Below are 23,275 nucleotides of genomic sequence, written 5' to 3' on the forward strand. Positions count from 1 at the left end.
GTTCTTCATGTCAGAACCTGACACTGACAGAGAGATAACCTCATAACTATATTGCATCTCTGCACGTAAGGCTTGAGGATTGGCTTCGGGGATTCAGGCTACGATGTCAGACGGTGATAGAAGATAGAAGTACAGGGATGTGTGTGTATGCGTATGTGTGTGTGCATGTGATAAAAGAGATGTGTTGCCAGTGGGCCAAGGCTCTACCCTCGTCATGTGCACTCATCACTCCACACGTCCACGACTCTATCCGTTTTATTTAGTTACTGAGCTGCATAATCGGCTGTAAATCACTTCCTGCGAAAAGATATCTCCATTTTTCTGTAGCCGAACTGACACATGACATTGAACTGTTTTACAATACCCTATTGTTACAGAGCTTGACTAGTTTCCGTCCCCATATCATGACAGAGCATTAGGATCACTCCAGAAATTAGATGCAATGTTGTGAGAATAAAGCAGTAATCTCAAGAATGAGAATGAGGTATGTCAGTTAAGTCATAATTTTACAAGACAAAAGGTCATAATATTATGACAATAGAGTTTAATACTTACTAAACCATTTCCTGCGTACTTATATACACACAATATTTTATAATTATTATTATGTGGTATAAGACTTTTTTCCATAAACATTTTTCTTGTCATATTAAGACTTGATAACTTGTAGTAAATTGTTATTTAAAAAATATTATTATTATTATTATTATTATTATAATTATTATAATTGTTACTTATTAATTCCCAGGACCCTTTTTTTCTTTAACTGTTCTTGCAAATTCTTGCAATATTATACCTTTTTTCCCTCCCTCTCAAAATCATGACTTTATTTTCCTTCATTTCCCCACCAACAGCAGTCGAGATACTCCTTTTTACCACAGAAGTAGGAAGAATACCTATTAACACAATGTCCCAATTAGGGTTACAATGCCCTCACACAGACGGTTACAATTAAAGGAAAAAGTCTTAAGCTAACTTTATTGGCAATTAGCAATTAGCAATAATGTTAGTTTCTTTCTATTTGCAAGTTTTATAGTCTTCTGTTTAGGCTACCAGGCAGAGTGTCTTTTTCAAAGACCTACAGGCTGCAGTGAATGTTGTTAACAGCGGTCATTACTCGGCTCAGAGTGATTTCTCTCACTGATGGGCTTCGTCGCCGATTCAACACGATGACTCGGCCAAAAAAACTCAGACACGGGCAGACTAGAGCTGACAGTGCGAGACACACTGCAAAAACTAGGGCGATAGACGGCCCCAAACTGGCCGCTGGCTTGGTGTCTCAGGGTTTTAACACATCACTCCCATAGGTGATCACTTAAGTTTATCTCTGGTGAGTCCATAGCATATTATTCACCCTGTTTGGAAGCCTTTGTTACATCTCTACACTTTCCTGTCACACTGTACATAGGAGCTGCCCAGTACCACCGTCTAATTAGAAGGGCTTTCTCAAGGGCATGTGAAGAGAAGGTAAAATAGAGAGAAGACCATGTCTCTCCATTCTCCTCCCCTGCTTCCATCTCTTTGCCTTGTGCAGGGATTCAAACCAGAAACCTTAAAAATCACGAGTTCACTTCTCCTTCAGGCTACTGTCTCCCTGAAGGGCTGTGTGACTCGGGGCTCTCGAAAAAGTGCTTATGGGCCGGGGAAAAAAAGTGCTGAGTTTCTGTGTGAGCTCCAGCGTTCAGCCAGCCCAGCGGTGACTACACCTAATGAGGCTGGGCAGACACAGGGCAAGCTGTGCTCATGATGTTCTGCGCACCGTGTGACAGCAGACTGATTTCGGACCAGCTGCTGATGATGCTGATTGTAAACAAACAAGGGACCGGTGACAGTCAGCAGATCTGAGACCTGCGGAGAGACGGATGAGCAGCTGTCTTCTTTTGCTAAAGTGCTGGTATTCAAGTGATTGTGCACACACACGCACTCGCACACAGCTGGAGACGCGGAGCGGGAGGGTTGACCTGGGATGCCCTGATAAGAACCTGTCACCACCTTACACTTCACTCCCACAATCAGCAGGCTTGTCAGCTACTCTCTGTCACTGACAGCTTGGCACACAATGATATGTGTGTGTGTGTATATATGTGTGTGCGGGTGTCTCCTGCCTAATCTTCTCACCCACTCCTACTGCACAGAAGTTACACTACTGATGCACCTATGTATCTGCACTCCCTCCTGAGAGTCAGAGATATGTGTGTGTGCATGTGTGTGTTGTGTTGTGCTCTCTAGCTCCATGCCTCTCCCTAGACAGCGAGATGAGGTGCAGAAAGGACAATTGAAGTGACTGTCATCCTCTGCCGAAGGTGGAGATGGGAGGATGATGGAAAGAGGAGGAGACAATGAAAGTGAAAATGAGGGAGAGGAAGACAGAGCGACAGCCGAAGATGGATAGACAAAGAGTCGCAGGGAAGAACAGGCAGAGTGAGCTTCCCAGACAAGGTGACAGTCCAAGGGGAGACTGCCCTGAACCCGGTCTTGGAGCGCGGCCGACACAGCTGAGGCCGGCGTAGGAGGGATGTCAAGGGCACTCAGCGTCAAACCTCTTAAAGGCTGCCCTGCCAAGCACCGTTATAAAAGGGTTACGACTTCAATATTCAGCCGGATCATATAGCGTAGGGACGTGGGCTGCGGTCCAAATCAATTCATTTGGACAGATGTCTTTGTTGCAATGAAACTGTTGTGGTAGATTCATCGCTTACCATTTACAGTTAGCTGACGCTATTAGGCGGAACACTTTCAGGGTTCAGTATGTTGCTCAAGGACACAGTAAACATGGCTGCTGATGGACAGGTAATAGGTGTTGGCGAAGTTAAACCATTGCTATTTTGGTTACAGGACACTATTCGCAGCCGTTCGTCCGTTCAGCCGCCAGGGTGCAGCATCGTAAATACATCAAGGCATCTTTATGACTGGAATTTAAATCATCGGCGTCACTGCGAGCTCCTCAGACATCCAGATGTGTGTGTCTGTGCTTGAGTGGATCTGAGGTTCACTGTGGTTGTCCTCCCTGCAATGCTAAATGACTGACAAACTCTATTACACCAGAGAGGTGAGAGGATCTCGAATGCATAATTGAACATTAATTAACTACTGGAGTTACTATAACTAATGATAAGAATGATTGAACATGCAGTGAAACTGGCCATTTGCATACTAAAGCACTGTTCTGTTCTCTCTCTCCGTCTCTTGCTCGTCTCCATTGTCTTTTAAGTTCTTTCTTTTCCTCTCTTCTTCCCTGAGGATAGCATAACTTCCACCAGTTCCTCCTCTTTCCAGCTCTGCGTGTGTCATGGGAAACCAGAGGCAGCCAGAGGGCATGTATTTTTCATACTTGTCTGACCACTATTTTGGTAGTCCGGGAGGCATGCAGTGAAGGATTCCTTGCTTGACCAGCGGCTCCATTTCCTCCCTCATCGTGCACGACAGGGTGCTGCCATTCTCCTGACCTCCCACCACCCAGGTGCTGCAGTCGACCACCTTTAGCAGCTATTCTGGGGGGTGGGGGGAGTGGCGGATTCAAGCTGAGAACCAGCCATCTAACGAGATGAACACCGACATGCTTGCAGGTCTCAGCACATGCATGTCGTGCAGACACTGGAGGCACTGTGGCACGTACCGTACCCACACATGTGCATTCACGCTCACACACTATACTTTTCCTCACTCTTCTCTTTCATCTTCTCTCCTTCCCCCCATCCCGCTGAATATCCCCCTCTCCTCTCCTCTGCTCTCCTCTCCTCTCCGTCCCTCCATGCTCTGCTGATCATTCGCCTCACAAGCCAGTGCAATGAGTTATACAGTCAATATTCACAGCAGCGCCCACGCAGAGGCTGAACAAAAAGTGTTTTGATAAAAAGTACAAGACCTACAAGATAGCGTGTTACCTACAACATTGCCCACAGTCTCACACAGGTAATCAGATGTCACACTGCCTCTGCCGATAATATCATACACTGTGTCCGCCTTAAATCTTCAAAGTCTCCCATGCTGCTTTTGTTGACTTTGGTCCAAGGAAACTATTAATGATACAGCCATGAAATGAGACACATGATGGATGTGTTGGTTTGGTTTGTTCTTGTTTTCATCACTGACTGAAAAGAGCTGATATCAGTCGATATTATTTCCAAATTCTACGCATACAGTGAGAGTATAACATTATATTCTCTAGATGAATTACACTGACGAGGGGAATTCAGGTAAAAGCCATTAATGCTTATTGATTTATGGAGGAATATCTTTTCATCAGATACAAGGAGATGAGTTAGAGGACTTTTAGGCTCAGATAAAAGAAGAAAAAGTCCTCCAAATTAAATAAAAAAAATAAATCATTTAGAACTGCCCTTTAAAACTAGACACATTAGTGTTTTTTTATCTGATGCCCCTATTGGCAGGATTACATCATCTGTCTGTACCTTTCAAAACCATTACAAAGTTAAGGTCAGAGGTAAAATGATTACTTTGTTAAAGGGATAGTTTAATATCCATTTAAATGGATAGTTTACTATCCATTTAAGGTTATGGGACCTTCATCAACATGGTTTCAATAACAACCATTTCTTCCCTTCCATGTGAACGACTGACTGTCGTTTTTTCTTGGGAGGACAGTCTCACAACAAAATATTCTGTAACTCAAGATAATGGCCACTTAATATTTTGTACGCTGAGGGGTGACTTCACAAAAGGATAGCACGGCCGATAAACCTGCACAAATAACACAAAAAAAACACTGTGAAATTTGCAAAGCACCCACAAGGGTGAAATGCACCCTTACTGCGCTGCCAAGCACATAGCATCTCAGTGCACCTGTGCTATTTGCACGTATTTAAATGAGGTGATATGCAGACATGTGGTGCAAAATTGGCCCTTTTCTATGCAAATGAGCTTCATTGCAAAAATTCACAAAGATCAGACCTGATGGCTTCAATCCATTCTTTGTGAATTTACCCCCGAGTGTATGAAAGAAAGGGTTAATAATCACACTCGGTTTCATTTAGGCTATTATTTGCAATTGTGGTAATTGTTACACTTTGCTTGTTTTCTGCTTTGGCAATGTCAGCCAAACAACAAATAAAACCATTTGGGTGAAGTGGTGCATGTACCGCTTTAATGAGCACCTTGTTTGCTCTGCCCGCAGAAGTCCACGTCCTTACTCATAATGAAGTATCTCCTGTCTCATTGTCATCTTTTATCACGCTCAAAGGGTTGCAATATTTACCGAGCCACAGTATTCCGCATTTCATCTGACGGCTCTCTGCAGTCTCGACACAGCAGGTCCAAAAATCTCTGCATCAGACCTCGCTCTATTATGAGTCCTTGGGAGAATTCATTCAATTCAGTCCCACAATCCCTTAATTACAAATGTAGCTCAGTGATGTGCAAGCAATAACCTATCTAACCTCTTGTCTCAATGAAACGAACATTATCTTTGATGGAGTCTAATTATGCATATATACACACATCCCTAGCACTGAAAATGCACTTTCTGTTTATCTCTCAATCCATCCAGTATGCCATTTTGTCATTAAGAAACATAACACGTCAGTTATAATCTAATTAGCTTCGTGATAACCGAGCGACGGAGGCAACAACAGCAGAGAAAGAAGATTGTGCAGAGCTGAGAAAGAGCAGTTTCAGCTCGGATGGCTCCGTAGAAACAGATGACAGCGGTAATCAATGTGGACACATTGAGAAACCCTGCTATTAACCATCTCATAAACAAATCCTAGGATGGAATACCAATTTAGACAGTTGGCTGAAAACATTTAACTCCAGCATTGGAGGCATCATTTGTCACTCAGGTTATATGAATTGTTCGGGATTGCTTCAGGTTTTTTTCTTCTGAGCTCCTGAGAAAAGAAGCTTTACAGACAAAACTTTCTCAGACTTTCTTGTTACAGTCTGCAGTTTGATGACTTTCTGGGTTGTTATTGTGAGTTTGGCAGTTTGGTTACTGTAGTTAGTTTTAGAGTTTTACGCTTTTTCTCAGTTTGATTTAAAGCTTATTAAACTTAAAAACTTTAAACTTAGTTTGCTTGCTCCCGTAGCCTCCCCTTTGGATAAATTGCTTTTTGAGAATTGCAATATTTGGAAATATAATTAAACCCAATAGGTATATTGGGTTTATATACTTGGTAGCCGCTGGAGTTAGACTTGAAGTGATGTTTCTCTGTGGGTTTGCTAACAGCGTGGTTACATAAACTTGCAGGGGTGCTTAAATATGACTAAGGGTGCAAATAATGATTACTTTCATTATTGAGGAATTGTTTGGTTTATAAAATGTCAGAAAATCGTGAAAAATTCCCATCGGAATTTCCCAAAGCTCATCTTTAAATGACTTGTTTTGTCTGACCGAACGGTCCAAAACCCCCAAAATATTCACAGTATTATCATAAAAGACTAAGGGCGCTTTCACAAGCCAACATTTAGTCTGTTTTAATCAAACTGCATTCACAACTGCCCAAACATATCGCACCACAGTTCGATTAAAACAGTTTCCAAGTGAACCAAAACGCCTGTGCAGCCATTTGTTGAGATGGACACAGTTAAACGACAGGTTAACATGAGTGGGAGAAGACTGACATGGACTTCTGCAGTCTGATGTTTGCTTTACATCTGGGCCGAAGAGAGCATACAGAATATGCTAAATAAAGTCTACAAAAATAGTGACATTTATAAAGTCATTCAAGATTAACTGGAGAAGGGATTCACGGGCACAGCAGATCAGTGCCGAGTCAAAGTGAAATACCTTCCACGGCAATATTTCAAAGACCACGATTCTCTGCATAGAAGCGGCAGCTCTCGAGGCGAAAAAGATAAATTCACTTCTTTGTACACGCCTCTCAGCAAATAATTTTCACTCTGATTCGGACCAAACAGATTATGGCTTGTGAGAGCGCCCTGTAAGGAACCAGAGAATATTAATATTTGAGAAGCTGGTTGCAGAGAATATGGGTATTTTCCCCTAAAAAAATGACTCAAAATAATTTATCAATTTTCAAATTAGTTACCAATAAATTTTCTGTGAATTGAGTAATCAATTAAAGGTGCAGTGTGTAGGATTTGACGCCATCTAGCGGTGAAGTTGCAGATTACAACCAACTGAAACTTCTCCTGTGTACCAAGCGTGAAGGAGAACTACGGTGGCCGATGCAAAAAGCGCAAAAGGCTCTATCTAGAGCCAGTGCTTGGTTTCTGGGCTACTGTAGAAACATGGCGGCTGGCTCCGTGAAGAGGACCTGCTCCATATGTAGATAAACGGCTCATTCTAAGGTAACGAAAACACATTATACACTAAAGAAAACATTAATATTATATTCCATTTCTGCCAATAGATCCCCCTAAATGCTACAGACTGTTCCTTAAATCAACTAATCATTGAAGCTCTATTTGAGGAGCTCTAATTTGAGCAACTGAATAGTTATAAGATAAAAATGATCAAACTACAGTGGAAACCGCTTATAGTGATTACGTCTGTCCGGGTCAAATTCATCACTATAATCGGATGATTATTATAGCCGATTTTTGTTGTTGGACTTCCATCTAATAATAAAGAAAATTGCTTTCCTTTTCCTGTCATGATTTCAATGTGCACGCAGAACCAGCCTCAGGTATCCAGCTGGAAAGCAGACGGCCCGCGAGGCAAAGTATCAAGGGAGTAAAGTAAAAACTTAACAAAAATGTAATTAACGTTGTTTTAAAATGTTGTTCCACACTGTTAGCAGACTACTTGATTACTATAAATTCATTATTTAAACAGCATTTGTATAGGATTGATTCTGTCCCAAGCTTTTTGATCCATATAAGGGGTTGTTCACTGTAACCATGATTACTATAAGTGGTTTCCACTGTACCATATTATTACTAAGCCATATTCACTCTATTTTGTCCATGCACAACTCCTAGGCTTGCTCTACTTTTAAAGTTAATGGCCAAAAAGGCAGATGGGAGATGAGCAGAAGTGCTTATTTTTGAAGTATAGCAACAATAACAACAGCACCAGGATGAGAGGGCTACAAGCTACAGTACAGTATATACAGCAGGACGTGTTTGTTTATAGCTGTAGCTGCGTGTTGAATAGTACGCATCTCCCATGGGGTTCTTTTCTAAATGTGAAAAAGTGTCAACATGCCTTCATACTACAAACGATGAAGCAGGGTTTGTTCTTAGACGAAGGCCATGCAAATAGTTTTTCTTTATTTAGTTTTTCTCATTAAAGAACGCAGTTCTAAAGAGGATCTCCAGTTGAAAAGACAAAGCGTTTATCATCTGCCTGACAGACCAACCTCCCGGGGTGGCTGTCATTAATCTGGGGACCTGTTGTCTCATGTGGCTTGAAGAAGATACTATAGAGGCACCCTCATTATAAAGACATTCTGTTTGAGTGTGTTGGTATCTGTGTGTTGGTGCTTTTGCACTGCTATCTTGTGCATAATGTAGTCAACTATGCATGTGGTAGGGATGCACGGATATACTGACTCAAACAGCTGCATCAGGTATCGGTGACAATGGGGCCGGTCTATTAAATTCAGTTCTATGTTTATATACTATATATATTATAAACTGGAAGTTGAATTCCTGTTTAAGTTTTGACCCATTTGTCGCTGCATTAACTAACCAAAATGCTGGTTTACGATTTATTATTTTAATAATAAATAAAATTACAGTAAATTTATACCTATGTATTTATTTGTTACATTTTGTTTTACAAAGTTAGGGAAGCAATGTTTAAGTCAGGCCTGATGTTGCCTTATACTTACAAGAATGATCCCATCTTTCCATTTATGGGGCAAATGGTAGCCTTAGCTCGCATTATTAGTCAAAGGATGCAATGCTACTATTCATTAGGTAACTTACTGTATTTCACTTGTTTGTTCATTCAGTGAGAAAAGTTCATTCTTCATTATGTGCTTTAATGTAATCACAATAATGGGTCCTTTATACACCTATAACTATAAAAAACACAATTCATCTGCAATTTGTGGAAATAGCAATATTGTTAGTAAGTTTGAACCTTTATGGAGACTTGATTTTGATCCCCGAACTGTTGAATTGAGACTTGACTCTGAATAACAGACTCAAGTTTTGACTTGGACTGACATTTTGTGACTCATGAACATCTGTTGTCCCGTCAAACAGTTGAGAGCCTCGCTGAGTGAAGCGGCGTTAACGCTCAGGCAGGCGAAGGCGTGAGACGGTGAGACCAGCAGGTTGCCAGACATCATTATCTCTCTCAGCAGTCCCCCACACGCTCTCAAACTGGGTTCGACTTATGGATTCTGGAGGTGAAAGACACCCGCAAAACAACAACAAAAACAACAAGAGTGCCAGTGTTTGTAAATGGTGTGGGACCCCCATCTCTGGAGCCACATGTGCCTGTGTAGACTTTCAGAATCCAATCCTGCCAGGACGCTGACAGGATTTTCCTTCTGTCACACTGTTTCACCATTCACACCGTTTCAGTAAAGAACAAACACTTGTCGAAGGTGGTCTGCCCACTTCTTCCTCAACACAACATGGAGAAAGGGAATAATGAAAAGAAACGCTACCTCATTGAAGACATTACAGAACGTACAGAGGTGTAGTTAGTAAGGCCTCCATTGCAGATTGAAAAATCTACTATTGGTTATTGCTTTTTCCTTCCCTCTATATACACCTCTCCATCCATATTCTTGGAGCAAAAGCTGTTTAAGGAGCTTTACCTACAGTACAGTGAGCCATCTGAACTTCAAGGGTTCAACTCCAGTTTCACAGGCAGAAAATAAAGGGGAGATTTAGTTTTCAATGCAGTACTGTAAAGCAGCAAGTCAGATCCATATGGCTTGCAGGATTAAGCTGAACAGATCACTCTCCTTTAATGCAAACAGACAAAATAAGCAAATACACCCATCCAGGTTGTTCAGCTTCCAGGTGCAGGAGACAGATGTATTCCATGAAACATGTCTGGAGCGCTGACAAACTGATGCAGTAATTGATAAAGACATTCATATAGAATGGATTTCAATCGGCACGGAGCCGTTATCAAGCTGAGATGTTGTCAACTCGAGCATCTCCATCCATCATACTACAAGCTTATCAGCAGTGGGGAACATCATTTCTTTTCTCTGAAATTGGATTAAATCCCAAAGCTGCAGTATCGCCACTATCTGAATGCACATATATGGAGAGATGTACCGACACACCACCTGTACACTCTTTGATAGTATGTACGAACAGCAACATGGCTTTCATACATAAGAACCTTTCATACAAGAGATTCACCCTATGGTTAGATAAACACGTCCTAGCTCAAGCAAAGCTAGCAGCTGTATCTGTAACCGGACGGACGGACGGACAGAAAACACGAAAACATAATGTCTCTGGAAAAGGCTGTCCCTGCACGGAGGCATAATAAAGCATGATTTAAAGGGACTGTTTGTAACTTTCTAAGCGTATAAATGTAGCGGGTCGGCACACATGCGCGCTCGCATATGCGTGCTCACTTGTGGCCGCTGTCTCGTCTCCTCTGCCTGCTCGCCTTCACTCAGACAGCGCGCGCGTTCTCGCGTACTCGCTCCACCTCTAGACGTGAACGCGCGCTCACTCCTCACTGCAGAAGAGTTAGTTTAGCTCTGAGAATATCTAGTGAATGTACAGTGGACGTTTGTACAGAAAAAAATGCTGCAGCTCCTCCAGACCAACAGAGGTTTCCCGTGTCTTGGGAAGTAACGGGGCTCCGCAGAGAGAAACGTTACCGTCTCGTTACCGACCGGTTGCCGGTGTCTTCCTGCTCTCTCCGGCTGCGGGCGGAGGGAGACGAGTTTCTCGCTGGGGAGCCCCGCTGCTGAAGCCTGCGCTGAGGCAGGAGAAGCAAACACAGTATCAGCATTGATTCATGGAGAGACCTTGTCTGTTCAGCTAACATTACTGCCAAGCAGCTGAAATATAGAGTGATATTGTGGTTTTAGCTGACGTGTGTCGCCTCACTGTTTTGAGCGATGCTCATTCATGTCTATTTAGAGCGAGCACAAGCACGAGCCTGACACTGATTTACGTTGATTTCACGGCCACAGGTGTCGCTGTTAAGAAACATTTCTGAAAGTTACAAATAGTCCCTTTAAGGAAAAAAGTTTTAACCTTGGTAAAATACTACTACTAAATACTAATACAGAACTGCATTGGGCCATACTCTATGATTTCTCTTTAAAATCTTTGTGTATATAATGGGATGAGTAATTGGAAGTGTCTATGATAACAAATAAGAAACCCAGGTTGTGCATGCTGTGGGAGGAGGTCCAGATAAAGATTTGTTTGAAGTGGCTATGAAAAGAAAAGAGAGGCTATTGCCAAAAATCTGGAAAAGCTCTCTTGACTCATTTGCATGCACTCATGAGATGGCCCCTTACTTCACTTGTCAGTTTCTCATCTACTGTCAAGTCGCACACAGTGCCAGGCTTCAATATCAGACCAGGAGGTAAAAATACCTCCAAAACAGATTGGAACATCAGTCAGTCCTCCTGCATTCGCCAACAAATCTAGTGAAACCTGATGAAAAGTTATTGAAATGATGGAAATTCATGTTGCCTTGGCTGCTGGACGTTCCCGTTTTCACTGTACAGACATCAACAACCACAGGACATCTTTGATACTGAAGAAAAAGCCTGAATCAGGATCTTTGTGTGGTGAGTGCTGGACAGTCAATGGACATTCCACCACTATACAGTCTCTCCCGCTGCGTGATGCTTGTAGCAAATTGTAACAAATATCTCTCCAAATAATCCTGTTTGAATCTGTCCAGAGAGCTAACACTTGATTTTCTTTTTTATTATTTCTGTTTATTTTCTCCATATTTTCTGTCTTATTTATGTATCTCGTCTTATAAAACCCCTATGCCATATCACGAGCGTATGCTCTTAGTTTGTTAACGACAGTGATTTATGAATGAATCTTCTTGATGTGTGTGTGTGTGTGTGTTATGATTATGACTGATCCAATATATTTGCGTAACAGATGGGTGTTTATGGGATGCATTGTTGCCAAGTACTTTGCTAAACTATGTCTCTGTTTTTTACTATGTCTAAAATTATTGATAGAGACATAAACATTGTGTGTATTACATTACTTTAATTATTTCCTATAATATACCACAAGGAGAATGACAGTTTTCAAGCCCCTGGAGGGTTTTTAGGAAATTCTCCTTCACATCCCGTTGCAAATTATATATTATATCTTTTTTAATTTCTTAAATATAATATAGCATGCACCACAGCTGGAGGGATTTTGATTTAACATAAAAAAACAACAATCTGGTATTAAGATGATGAAGAAATCTGAGACACCGTTGGCCAGACGTCTAGACTGACACAAATGAAAATGAGCACCGATTGGATGATTCCTACCTGAGGGGTTGAGCAGCCGCCAGGTGATTACAGGGTCCGGCCTGCCACTGGCCAAACAGCTGAGTGTCATGTTACTGCCCTCGTTCACTGTGATGTCTTCTGACACCTTGTAGATGTTGGCTGGAACTGGAGACACAAGAGAAATAACGTCAAGGTTGAAATAGAGTACAAAGAGCAAAGTGTGTTTTATCTCAAACAGCAAGATCCAGAGCTTACTGAGAGGTCTCAACTTCCAGAAGTTATCACTGACATTTTTGCTCTTTTTTTTTAACATCATTTGAAAAGTAATAGTGTTTTATTCATCTTTCTGTAAAACATGTTTGAACTCAACAAGACAACTGAGTCTACCATGACACCCATTACCATCTCTTCACAGAGACTATTGGCTATGAACAGAGATTAAATGCAAACACAAGCTGACCTTGATTCTCTCAGTGAAAGGAAGAGTTTAGAAAAGCTTTTTTTTTCCTACTGCAACAGCCCTCAGAGGTACTTACAGTAAACTTTTTCAACCCAGGATCCAAATAAGCAATTTAATCTCCCGCCCCGGGACCCGAGCTCATGAAAACAGATTGCTTCCCTTGTCATACGGGGACCCACCAGATGCTTGACTCTGATTCTGAGTTCAGACGCACACCGTCAGAAAAAGAAGCTTTAATAGACAAATCAAAATTTTGAGGTGGAATGATGAATCTTTTTATGTGCGTGTATGTGACACTGATGCTCAAAGTAACATGGAGCTATTTCATCTCGAAGCGGCGTTTAATGACCACCCTGCCTCGTGATCACCATCTACTCCTACTGCTCTCACTCCCACGCAAACAAACCGAAAGCTAGAGAGAGAGAGAGGGAGCGGGAGAGGGAGAAACCTGAACTCTGGCAAAAACAACTTAGATGAATTAAGAAGGAAGGTACAGTCTGTTTTAAAGCGAGTCAGCAGCAAAGATGCAATCAATCATGAAGGATGCAGAGGACATACATCACTGCTCCCACAAACTGTGGGCGAAGTGGTTGGAATAAAGTATCGTATATACAGATATGAGGCCAGAATTACAAATAATGATCAATGACTTTGGGATGTGATGAATGTTGGAGTATACGCATAATGCGGGCAAATGAAGAAAAGTCACTTTTTTATTCTCGAAACTTCTGATAAACAGATTAATATTCTAATATCAGCTATGCGTGCATGTATGTGTGTCAGGTCTGCATTTCTTTGGGGTGGACACGCATTATGCTGCGTTCACACTACGAGCAACACAGCAACAGGCTACAAGTCATTTTACAAGCCGGCGACATGAAGCTAAAAACAGACGGCGACGCTACAAATCAAGGTTGAGCTGCTCCGAACTTTTTTCAGCGCTCCAATGATGCTGTGACACGTCAACCAATTATATGTTTCGCCCTGTTCCGTTCTGTTCCCAGTGCTATTTAACTACAAAACTACGTCAACGAGCACTTGAGCAATACTTCAACGATGACTCAGCAAGGCCAGACTGGCCATTGGGAAGCTCGGGAATTTCCCGATGGACTGGTCTTCCTTCTTTTTTGTTTTAATAAAGATCTTTATTGAGTTTTAACACGTTTAAATGCGCAACCCCTGCATGGGCCAGCCTGGCCCTTGCAGCCGCAGACAGCACAGAGCAGAGCGCTGCCTGTCAGACTGGGCCAATCTAATACTTACAATATTGAGGGGGGGATACGAGCGCCCCCTCTAAATTTGGACTGATACTCATTTTTGTTGAAATCTGACAAACACATGTTACTATTACTACACAAAACAACTCGCAACTATCCATCTGCAGCTGTTTTATATTTCTACCAGTGGAAGTTGGCAACACTACACACACATTTAGCAGGAGAAAAGGTCATGAGCAGTCGTTGCGTGGGGACGGGACCGTGAGAGGCTGCACAGAAAGCTGCCGAGGCCGGTAGAAAATGGAGCAGCAGCTGGCAGAGTCATCTCTCGCTGCGTTCACTAGCACTCGGACATCGGAGTTTCGCTCTTGTGAATTTCCGACCAGCCATTCTCCAAAACTGAGACGGCAGCTGCGGTGGCTGTATTACTGTTAAAACTGCAGACTCCAGGCGCTTGCATAAAGATGAATAATAAATGAAGTCTGCCCCTGCGACTCAGCGACAATGTAGCTGGCCACACTTGATCGTTTTGTTGCTTTTGTCGCTCGTAAGGTGAACCTAGCATTAGGCTGTCATCTCTCTTCATTTAACCCCATCATTCCCAGTGAAACACCTGTGTTTCTTTCCGTAATTAAGTGGGGCTTAAGTGCCCCACTCTCCTGAATTGGGGAAATAAGCTGTTAATATGTCACTACTGCTTTTGCAAATGTCATTTATTGGTTATGATGCTTTTTTTCTGTGATAAGCCATCATCTCAGTCAGAGACATTTACGTCATGGAACTGACCATTTAGCTAATAGTTGGAGAACAGTTAGATTTGGCAGAAAAAGCTCTGCTTATTTGAGAGAACTCCAAGCAACCAAGCTGTTCCCCTTACTAAACATACAAATTACTGTTAAAGCAACAATACCAAAAATATAGCCAAGGAAGGAGGAGGCTGGGGTGGTACAGGGAATTGTGGCAGCAAACAGTGTTGGTTTTAGCTGAGTAACACTGAGAGGTGTTACTTGTTATTATAATGGCTGTGCTTTATACTTGCATGAATATGATTGGATGTTACTAGTCAGCAAAGCCACACAGTTGATGAATGAGCAACCGTTAATTACATGTGTCTTCATTTTCTAATAGCCCGTGTTATCCTGCAAAAAAAACAATATGTGCAAATGGGTGGAAAGAGGTGATATTCACGAGTCCTCCGCCTAAGAACACGGATGCTTGAGCCTGTGAAATGCTGTGCTGGTGCACATTACCATGAACATGCAGACTCGTGATAGATTCTAGCAAAGTCAAAACATTTTCCACTTTTGATCTCTACTTCATAGCCTTGTTTGTTTCAAGGGCAACTGCTGCTCACTCAACGCAGCTAGACCTATGATCCACTCTTGACCTGGATTCCTCGCCTGCTGCGTGTCGAGCACATTCAGCTTGTCATTCAAAGTCAATTTATAAATGATCCGCAAACATCCTTGTGCATCATTCTGACAAAGAGTCGAGGAAAAGCTTGCTACCGTAAATCACTTGCCCATTCCTGTTCCTGCAGTGTGACCCTGCCGTTGTCCTGAACTAACCCGGAGAGTCATACCGCTTTTCAAACCACAGGAGGTGAAACAATGAACACAGTCTTTAACTTCTATACTATTTACTGTGCCTTTACCTACACACAGTAAATTCTTCACTTCACTATTTTCCAAAGGTCAAAACGAAAAGGAAATGTGTTGTTAAAATGCCCAGAGACACATGAAAACACACCTATTCTAGTGAGATTTGCGGATATCGGAAGGAGAGAGCCGCACACTTTCAATTCACTTGTATTGTTATATGTTATTGCATCATAGTGTTTCTCTACCTTGTAATATTTGCAATTCTCTATATAATACAATGTTATTAATACACTATTTAGAGGATATTTGCCATTTTTAGGGGGCATTTTCACCACCAAATCAAAATATTGTATTGGGGTTTCATGCTTTTAAGCCTGATTGGGATGTAATAGATAATTTAGAGGTCTTTTTTAAAAATTAAAGCACATCAAACAACTCCTCTCCAGCACGCCATCCTTTATTCAACAATTGTTTTGGGCTCTCTTGCCTTCATCAAGGTGGTGCCTGAGGCTGTTTCCAGTGTTTAAAGTAAAGTAGGAGTAAGTAAGTAAGAGGGGTCCTCTTAACCATCAGTGAGCGTGTAGATGTTATATTGAATGTCACTCAGTTGAAGTGTGAATTTAGGGAAATAATGTAATTTTTTTTGAATAAAACAATTGCATTGTGTGGCTTTGACCTGCACATGCACAGCAGTGCATTAAACCGTAATTGCCGTGATTGAAATAACAGTCTACACTCGGTGCATCGCAATCACATTCATTTACTCATCTGAATCATTTATGCAGAAAAAAAGCTGGTGTGCAAAGTAACAGACTTTGCCAGCTCTCAACAACTGTTGTCAATTTGTCCATAAACAGGGCACTTAAACCCCAACTGCTCCAATAAAGTTACTCAGTGGCCCTACAATAAAGAATGCACTATACTTGTGGGTGTTATCCGTGCCAGCAGGGCTTCGAGGCATGTTTCCAGCTTTTCACCTTTAATTTTGGTTCCCATATGAAGCAGCTTTAAAGACTTATCTTGACTTACTCAAAGAAAAAACAAACACATTAAGGTTATTGTGTTTGCCTAGCTGACTGTGAAACTAACACAAACACATATGGAAAATTTATACTGAAAGCATTTAAGAGTTCCCAAGTTGTAAACACATTCGTGAGAGCGGCATCATGTGGGAATTCATATGCTATCTAAATCTGATAGGAGCTGCAGTGTTGAATTGAAATAAAGCTGCTCTGTTCCTCCGTATCGACCATGTTTTCTAAGAAACAATATGTCAGTGTTTGTCTCTTTCGGATTGTTTCTGCAGCAAGGTTATTATTGAAGCTTTGTCTCCGTACAGCATCACTAACAGCCTCCCCGCAACTAACATCTCTCTCTCTCACACACACACACACACACACACACACACACACACACACACACACACACACACACACACACACACACACACACACACACACACAAAGGTAACGCATCTCTCTAATACCAACTGACAAGACTTTTCACAATTGTGCCAAACAGCATTTTAAATGGAGTCATACAGAGTTATTGCTGTAGTCAAATGACCAATCTGAAATGAAGATGTGTTTTCCAGATATGGGGAGATGGAGTTGGGGGGCGGGGTGGGTCGAGGCGGAGGCACTCAATTGAGGTGACAAAGAATCCAATTGGCTTTTTTTCCAACCTCAAAAACAACCAAAGCGGGGTGGGGAGGGGTGGGGAAGTTGATTGGCTGAGCGGGAAGTGCGACTGGAGAATTAATCCTTGCAAAGCAAAGATAAAAAAATTAATCGGCTAAGAAACATTTGCTCACACTCTGATAACCCTGTCACCTCTATAAATGGACAAGGGGAAGGGAAGAGGAGAGGAGGTGAAGAAAGGAAGACAATCGCGAGGGAAGGAAGTGTGAATGACATTTCAGCTCTCGCGGACATATAGTGCCTGGTGTCCAGCTGTCAGCCATGAAAGGGGAGGAGGGAGAAGATAGGAGTGAACTGTAATCTTAGTCATAGGTCAACCTTCAAGGAACAATGTTGGAAAGGGCATCTCTTTGAAAAGCACTTTACCTCGCCAACTACAGGATGGATGAATTCCATGAAGATACGCTGCCCTTTCCACTAATGTTCTCACTATAGCTGGGCTTTTTGTGAATTATGGTATAGACACTGGCGTGGGCTAATAAACACCCACATTCAACATCACGCTGTGTACAATATAAAAGGTGCACACTCACTTTCATATGAACCCTGAGGCCTCGACCATTTGGAGAAGTTATTTTCTATTCTGTTTTGATTTCATTTTTCTCATACACTCCCCGAAGTAGAATTCATTTCCATTCATAGCCAAATATAACCAGCTACAGTCAACATTTTCCCTCTTCAGGTTCGGCAGGTTCCATCCACCGCTCCCCCAAAAAACTCATGTCCTCTCTGGCTAATGATCTCCTGTTTTGGTTTAGTTTTTCCCAATTCCTCAAAAATAATAAATCTCTAATGAAAACGTTATAAATACACTGACCTTGCTTTCAACTCTAATTTCAAACTTCAAAGAAAGAAAGAAAGACAGAGAGTGAGAAAGAGCAGAGAGAGCAAGAGTAATTAGGGAGGACTGTGTTTGTGTTTGTTGGTTTGTGCATTAACTGTGTGTCGGCATAGAGAAGGGAAAGAGAGAGAGAAGAGCCGCAGGCACTTCCTTAGTCCATGTGACAAGTTATTCACCATGGAAGGATATTGAAGGCACCTTTGCATGATTAATCACCAAATCTCCATTTGTTACTGGTTATATTTACCTGTTATTGCATACAAATCCGGACAACACTGTGATTAAGTCTTCAAAATGGTTCTACGGCATGAAATCTCACAAATTAATGAGTTTGTGTGCAATTAAGGGCTACACTTCAGGACGGACTATTATCGATGCAAGTACTCCACATATGTGTTTTAAGCAATTATTAACCATTCAACCCCTAATGTGATTGTGCGTAACGGCCCTGCACCATTACAGTTTTAAATTGGAAGATGCGTCCTGTAACCTTCAGGTTGCTGTGGAGATTCATTAATTTAAAGCTTTCATGCCGTTTTAAATCAGCAGTGGATGACAGATAATGGCTGCAATCTTTTTTTTTTTTTTTTTTAAGCAAAGTGGTTTCTGTCTCTTGCTATAATTACGCTGAAATGATTTTTTTATGCCAATAAACATTAATCTGCAATTGTGTGTATTTTTTATCCAAGTATTCACTTTGTTCACCAAAGTGCTGCAGGAAATCCAGCCCAGTATCCCTAGAAACTACATCCATACTAGAAGATGCTGCACCTTACGATTTACTACCAATGAATGTTAATACCAACGCAGGAAGAAACACCCTAATGATGCAGAAAGCAAGCGTGTAGAGGTTGGGGTGGTGAATCACACCATATAAATAACATTCACATTTGTATTTACCATAACTGCAATCTTTCCCTAACCTTAACCAAGTGTTGTAGTAGCCTGACCCTAACTATGCCTTACCCATATTGCAATTACCATAATCACGGTCTCTAACCTTAACAATACTGTAGTTGCAATATGCAGATATTGCAGAAAGCAAACATTTTATTTGGCATTAAACATGAAAAACTAGAATTACCAATCAAGTTGCAGATTACATCCATGTTTGTCCTAAATGTCATCACTACATCATTTCATCCTATTAGACGTGTGTGAAATTGTCATAATTTGCACATACTTTTTTGAGTTATGTCCAAAAATGTGTTTTATGAGGTCACAGGTCACAAGTGGAGGTTTGTGCCAGATATAATACAATTCCCTCCAGGCGTTCCTGAGATATTGCTTTGACGAGAATGGGACAGAGGTGAGGTCACGTTGACATCCTTGAGTCCAAGTGAACGTGTGTGCCAAATTTGAAGAAATTCCCTCAAGGTGTTCCTGAGATATCATGTTCATGAGAATGGGATGGATGTGAGGTCACAGTGACCTTGACCTTTGAGCACCAAAAACATTTGTGCCAAATTTAAATAAATTCTCTCAAGGTGTTCTGAGCTATTGCGTTCAAAAGAATGGTCCAGACAACCTGAAAACATAATGTTGCCGGCGCGGAGGCATAAAAAAAACAGTGTAACCGGATGTAATCCAGGGTTCTGCAGAGTCGTCCAAAACTGATGTTCATGTCTGGAGAAATTAAAGCACGCATAGATCACTTTATAAATCTGTGCTGCCAGAATGAACAAGACAGTTGTTGCATTAATCATACATGCATATACATGACTGTCTGCCATGAACAATGGTAAATCCCACCTGCTCCACATCTGCTCCTGAATAAACAAGCTCATTTACAACAAGAAATGTCCCCATTTTACCATATGCGGTAAACAATATGCTTATACAAGGCAATGGTAGCCTAAATGTAGGACACGATGGAAAATGGTGCAATTAAGAAAAAAGACAAACTTCAAGGACAAAGAGGTTGAGATTCTGCTAGATGTGATTCAGCACAACCGAGATGATGTTTCATCTGGCACTTTAACAACTGTCTCGTCCAATTTAACAAAAGACACGGTACAGGGAGGGTAATTAATGCTGTGAACACGGTGTACTCGTGATAAAAATGCTAGAAAATATGGTTTGACCTGAAAGTTAGAGCCAAGAAAAATAACAAAAGGCATCAACCCTGATTGGAGATACGGAGAGTGAAACTCTGTCAACCACAGAGGACATCGGACCAACACTTACAAAATAACAAACAAAAAATTGCAGGGCACAAATACACCACACAGACAGATAAACTATATTTTAAGAACAGGAAATAACCAACTTGTCACTAAACCAGAGCCCGACATCTCTATCGAGGATATGATAACACATTTTCCCGCTCTCTCTCTCCCACTCTGCGTTCCCCCCCTCTGTTCTCCATTTCTTATAATCACAGGCTGTCTATTCTCTGATGTATCAAAAATATGCCAATCTATTTCCTTGGTCCATCTCAGATGTAGACATACTGAGCATGAAATTAGCATTTGAACAGAAGCAGGGAAGGCAGCAGGTAATACAGGATGCAACCGGGCCCACCTGGACTCTGCCAGATTGCTTTATATTCAAGCTAAACTGTTCATTACAATTCAGGGATTACCGCGCCCAACTCTATTCTACTCTTTAGAAGACAAACAGGAAACGGTAAACAACTCGACAGCGTCGGGCTTTGACTGCCAAATTCATTCTCTTCCATCGCCCCATCACAGACGATTGGTTAAAACAACAATATACATGTGAATTTACGAACACAATAGTGTCAAAATAAAAAGAACATTTTGGAGTTAAAGAGAAGTATATCTTTTACAAAGCAAAGCAAAGGCACAGTTACTGCTCTTTTATATGAAAGACATTAAGACAGCAATGAATCATCTATACTGTTATCGCTTCTGTGTATGTGTGCCATTTTACATGTTTTGTAGTTTATTTCCCCTTAGGCTCATTTTGCTCCCGCCTATACATTTACCTCCCGCTGGCTCTCAACGTGACATCTGGAGGAGTGATGTGGCAGAGAGTGTAGAAGAGGCGTGCGATTATGCTCAGCTAATTTGAAACCATTACAAGATAATCAGGAGAAAGCACTCGGAGCAGCTCTTTAGCTTTTAGTGCTTGGAAGCTTTGCTGCCAATTACCTGCTTTTTCTACGAACCAAGGTCAGCCCAAAACCTCCCCGAAAAAAACCAATATGACCAGCCTGTTGGGCAACACGGTGTCTCCTGTCACAACTCAAGAGATTAAACAAAACAACGTCGCCTTAAACAAGCATCTGCTGTGCTTTAATGCTGGTGTGGGTTTGTGTTTGCCAGATTTTTGCCTTTTCCTGCATCTTCACTTTCGCAACTTCACCTTAAAGCAACTAAGGGCGTTTTCACAAGCCATAGTCCGTTTGGCTAGTCCGAATCAGAGTGAAATTGATACTTGATATTTTCTATTTAGTCTGGTTTGGTTTCACAGTGTACAAATTAAAGCGAACCAACTAAAAAAATGTAGTTGCTCAGGGGCATGTACAGAGGAGTGAATTCATCTTCTTTGTCTGGAGAGCTGCCACCTCTAAACAGGGAATTGCAGACTTTGATATATTGCTGTCAAAGTTTTTCAACTTTGACTCGTCAGTGATCTTCTGTGCGCACAAATCCCTTCTCCAGTTGATCTCCTATGACTTTATAAACCTCACTATTTTTCTGGACTTTATTTGGCATATTTTGTATGTTCTCTTCGGCCTAGATGTCAAGCAAACATCGGACCTCTGCAGAAGTCCAAGTCAGTCCTCTCAACTCATGTTAACCTGTCGTTTACTTGTGTCCATTTCTACAAATGCTTGCACAGTCAGCCTGTGTTTTGGTTCGCTTGGAAATGGTCCGAGATCACCTCTTGAAAGCGGTCTCTGACCGGTTGTTTTGGTCTGCACCAGAGTACGATAACTGCGTTCACAACTGCCCAAACGAACCGCACCAGAGTTCGATTAAAACGGACTAAACGTTGGCTTGTGAAAGCGCCCTAAGAGAGCGACAATCAGGGAATCTTGATCAAACTATCATCCTTCTTCTCTGGATTTGGCCATTTGCGGTCAAAGGAAAGGGAGAAGCACGCACACCCACACTTACATGGAAGTCTTTGATAAATCTAAATGCTTACAGATATTATGACTCACTGAAAGACTTGTGAAAAAAAGGAGAGAGGAGCTACGAAAGGAGCAAAATGTAATCGGCGCGCTACATCTCCAAATGTCTGCAATGTGCTCGTGTTGATAAAGAATATCTCTTTAGATTAACAGTAAGCCTTGTGGCTGAGCTGTCGGTTGTAGTCTTACTACTGAATCCTACACACGCACCTGTATTCATACGCAAATACAGTCAAAAACACGTTTTGTTTTCCGTAGCCGAGACAGTACGTCCCCATATACTGTGTGACTCATTGTTAATATCCAACGTTAATCCCTTCAATTATTCATGTTGACATTGTTACTCGATGTAATGACAAGATACATCTGCATTGCATGAGCTGCAAACAAACACTCGAAGACACATTTTGCCCGTGCGATCATGTCACCGCATGCAAAATGTAGAGGAGCACCGATCTCATTTGATCTGAGACCGCGGGGAGTGTTTTCTGCAGCGACACACACATACACACTAATTCCTCTCTGCCTGGCACTGCAGAATTGAAAGGAAAGAGGACGCATAGGTCTGAGGAGTGGGCTGACGTTGCTGTTACAGCTGCGGGAGAAGAAGCTCAAGTGGCCTGGCAATGCAAGTGGGCCCTATCCCCCCTATGCACTCATAGCTGTTACGAAAACAGAAGAAGGGAAGGTACTGTAGATGAGAGAGGTGATGACAGAGAAGAAGACACCACCTCCTCCCCGTCCCAATCGTAGCCGTCAGCAGTGGCAGTGCTTTAAAAAACCCGAGATGCCTGCGAAAGTTTCAAAGGAAGCACCGGATATGAGACAGATGCAATGGCCTGCTGGAGGCTCAGATGGAAGCGAGGGAGAAAAAAAAAGGAGCTTTCTCTGTGGTTTTCCAAAGGAGGATTTTCTGCATTTGAGACCCATTCCTGATATGTAGACCTCGCTCTGCCAAGGTGATTAATTAAGGAGATGGTTTTTCAGTCCGTCTTGAGAGCTGTTCCTCCAATGAG

At 41.8% G+C, this 23,275-nt stretch overlaps 1 protein-coding gene across 5 annotated transcripts in view; it reads right to left on the minus strand.

Annotated features, from left to right (window-relative positions):
* The window catches only part of lsamp (limbic system associated membrane protein), a 650,892-nt gene that overhangs the window by 27,574 nt on the left and 600,043 nt on the right, over positions 1 to 23,275 (minus strand). For all 5 annotated transcript variants that reach the window (XM_074641426.1, XM_074641428.1, XM_074641427.1 and 2 more), the window contains one exon: positions 12,375 to 12,500. In XM_074641426.1, coding sequence (XP_074497527.1) covers positions 12,375 to 12,500 — 126 coding nt within the window. The remainder of the gene's footprint in view (positions 1 to 12,374; positions 12,501 to 23,275) is intronic.

This window comes from Sebastes fasciatus, chromosome 7 (assembly GCF_043250625.1).
Source record: "Sebastes fasciatus isolate fSebFas1 chromosome 7, fSebFas1.pri, whole genome shotgun sequence".
NCBI lineage: Eukaryota > Metazoa > Chordata > Actinopteri > Perciformes > Sebastidae > Sebastes > Sebastes fasciatus.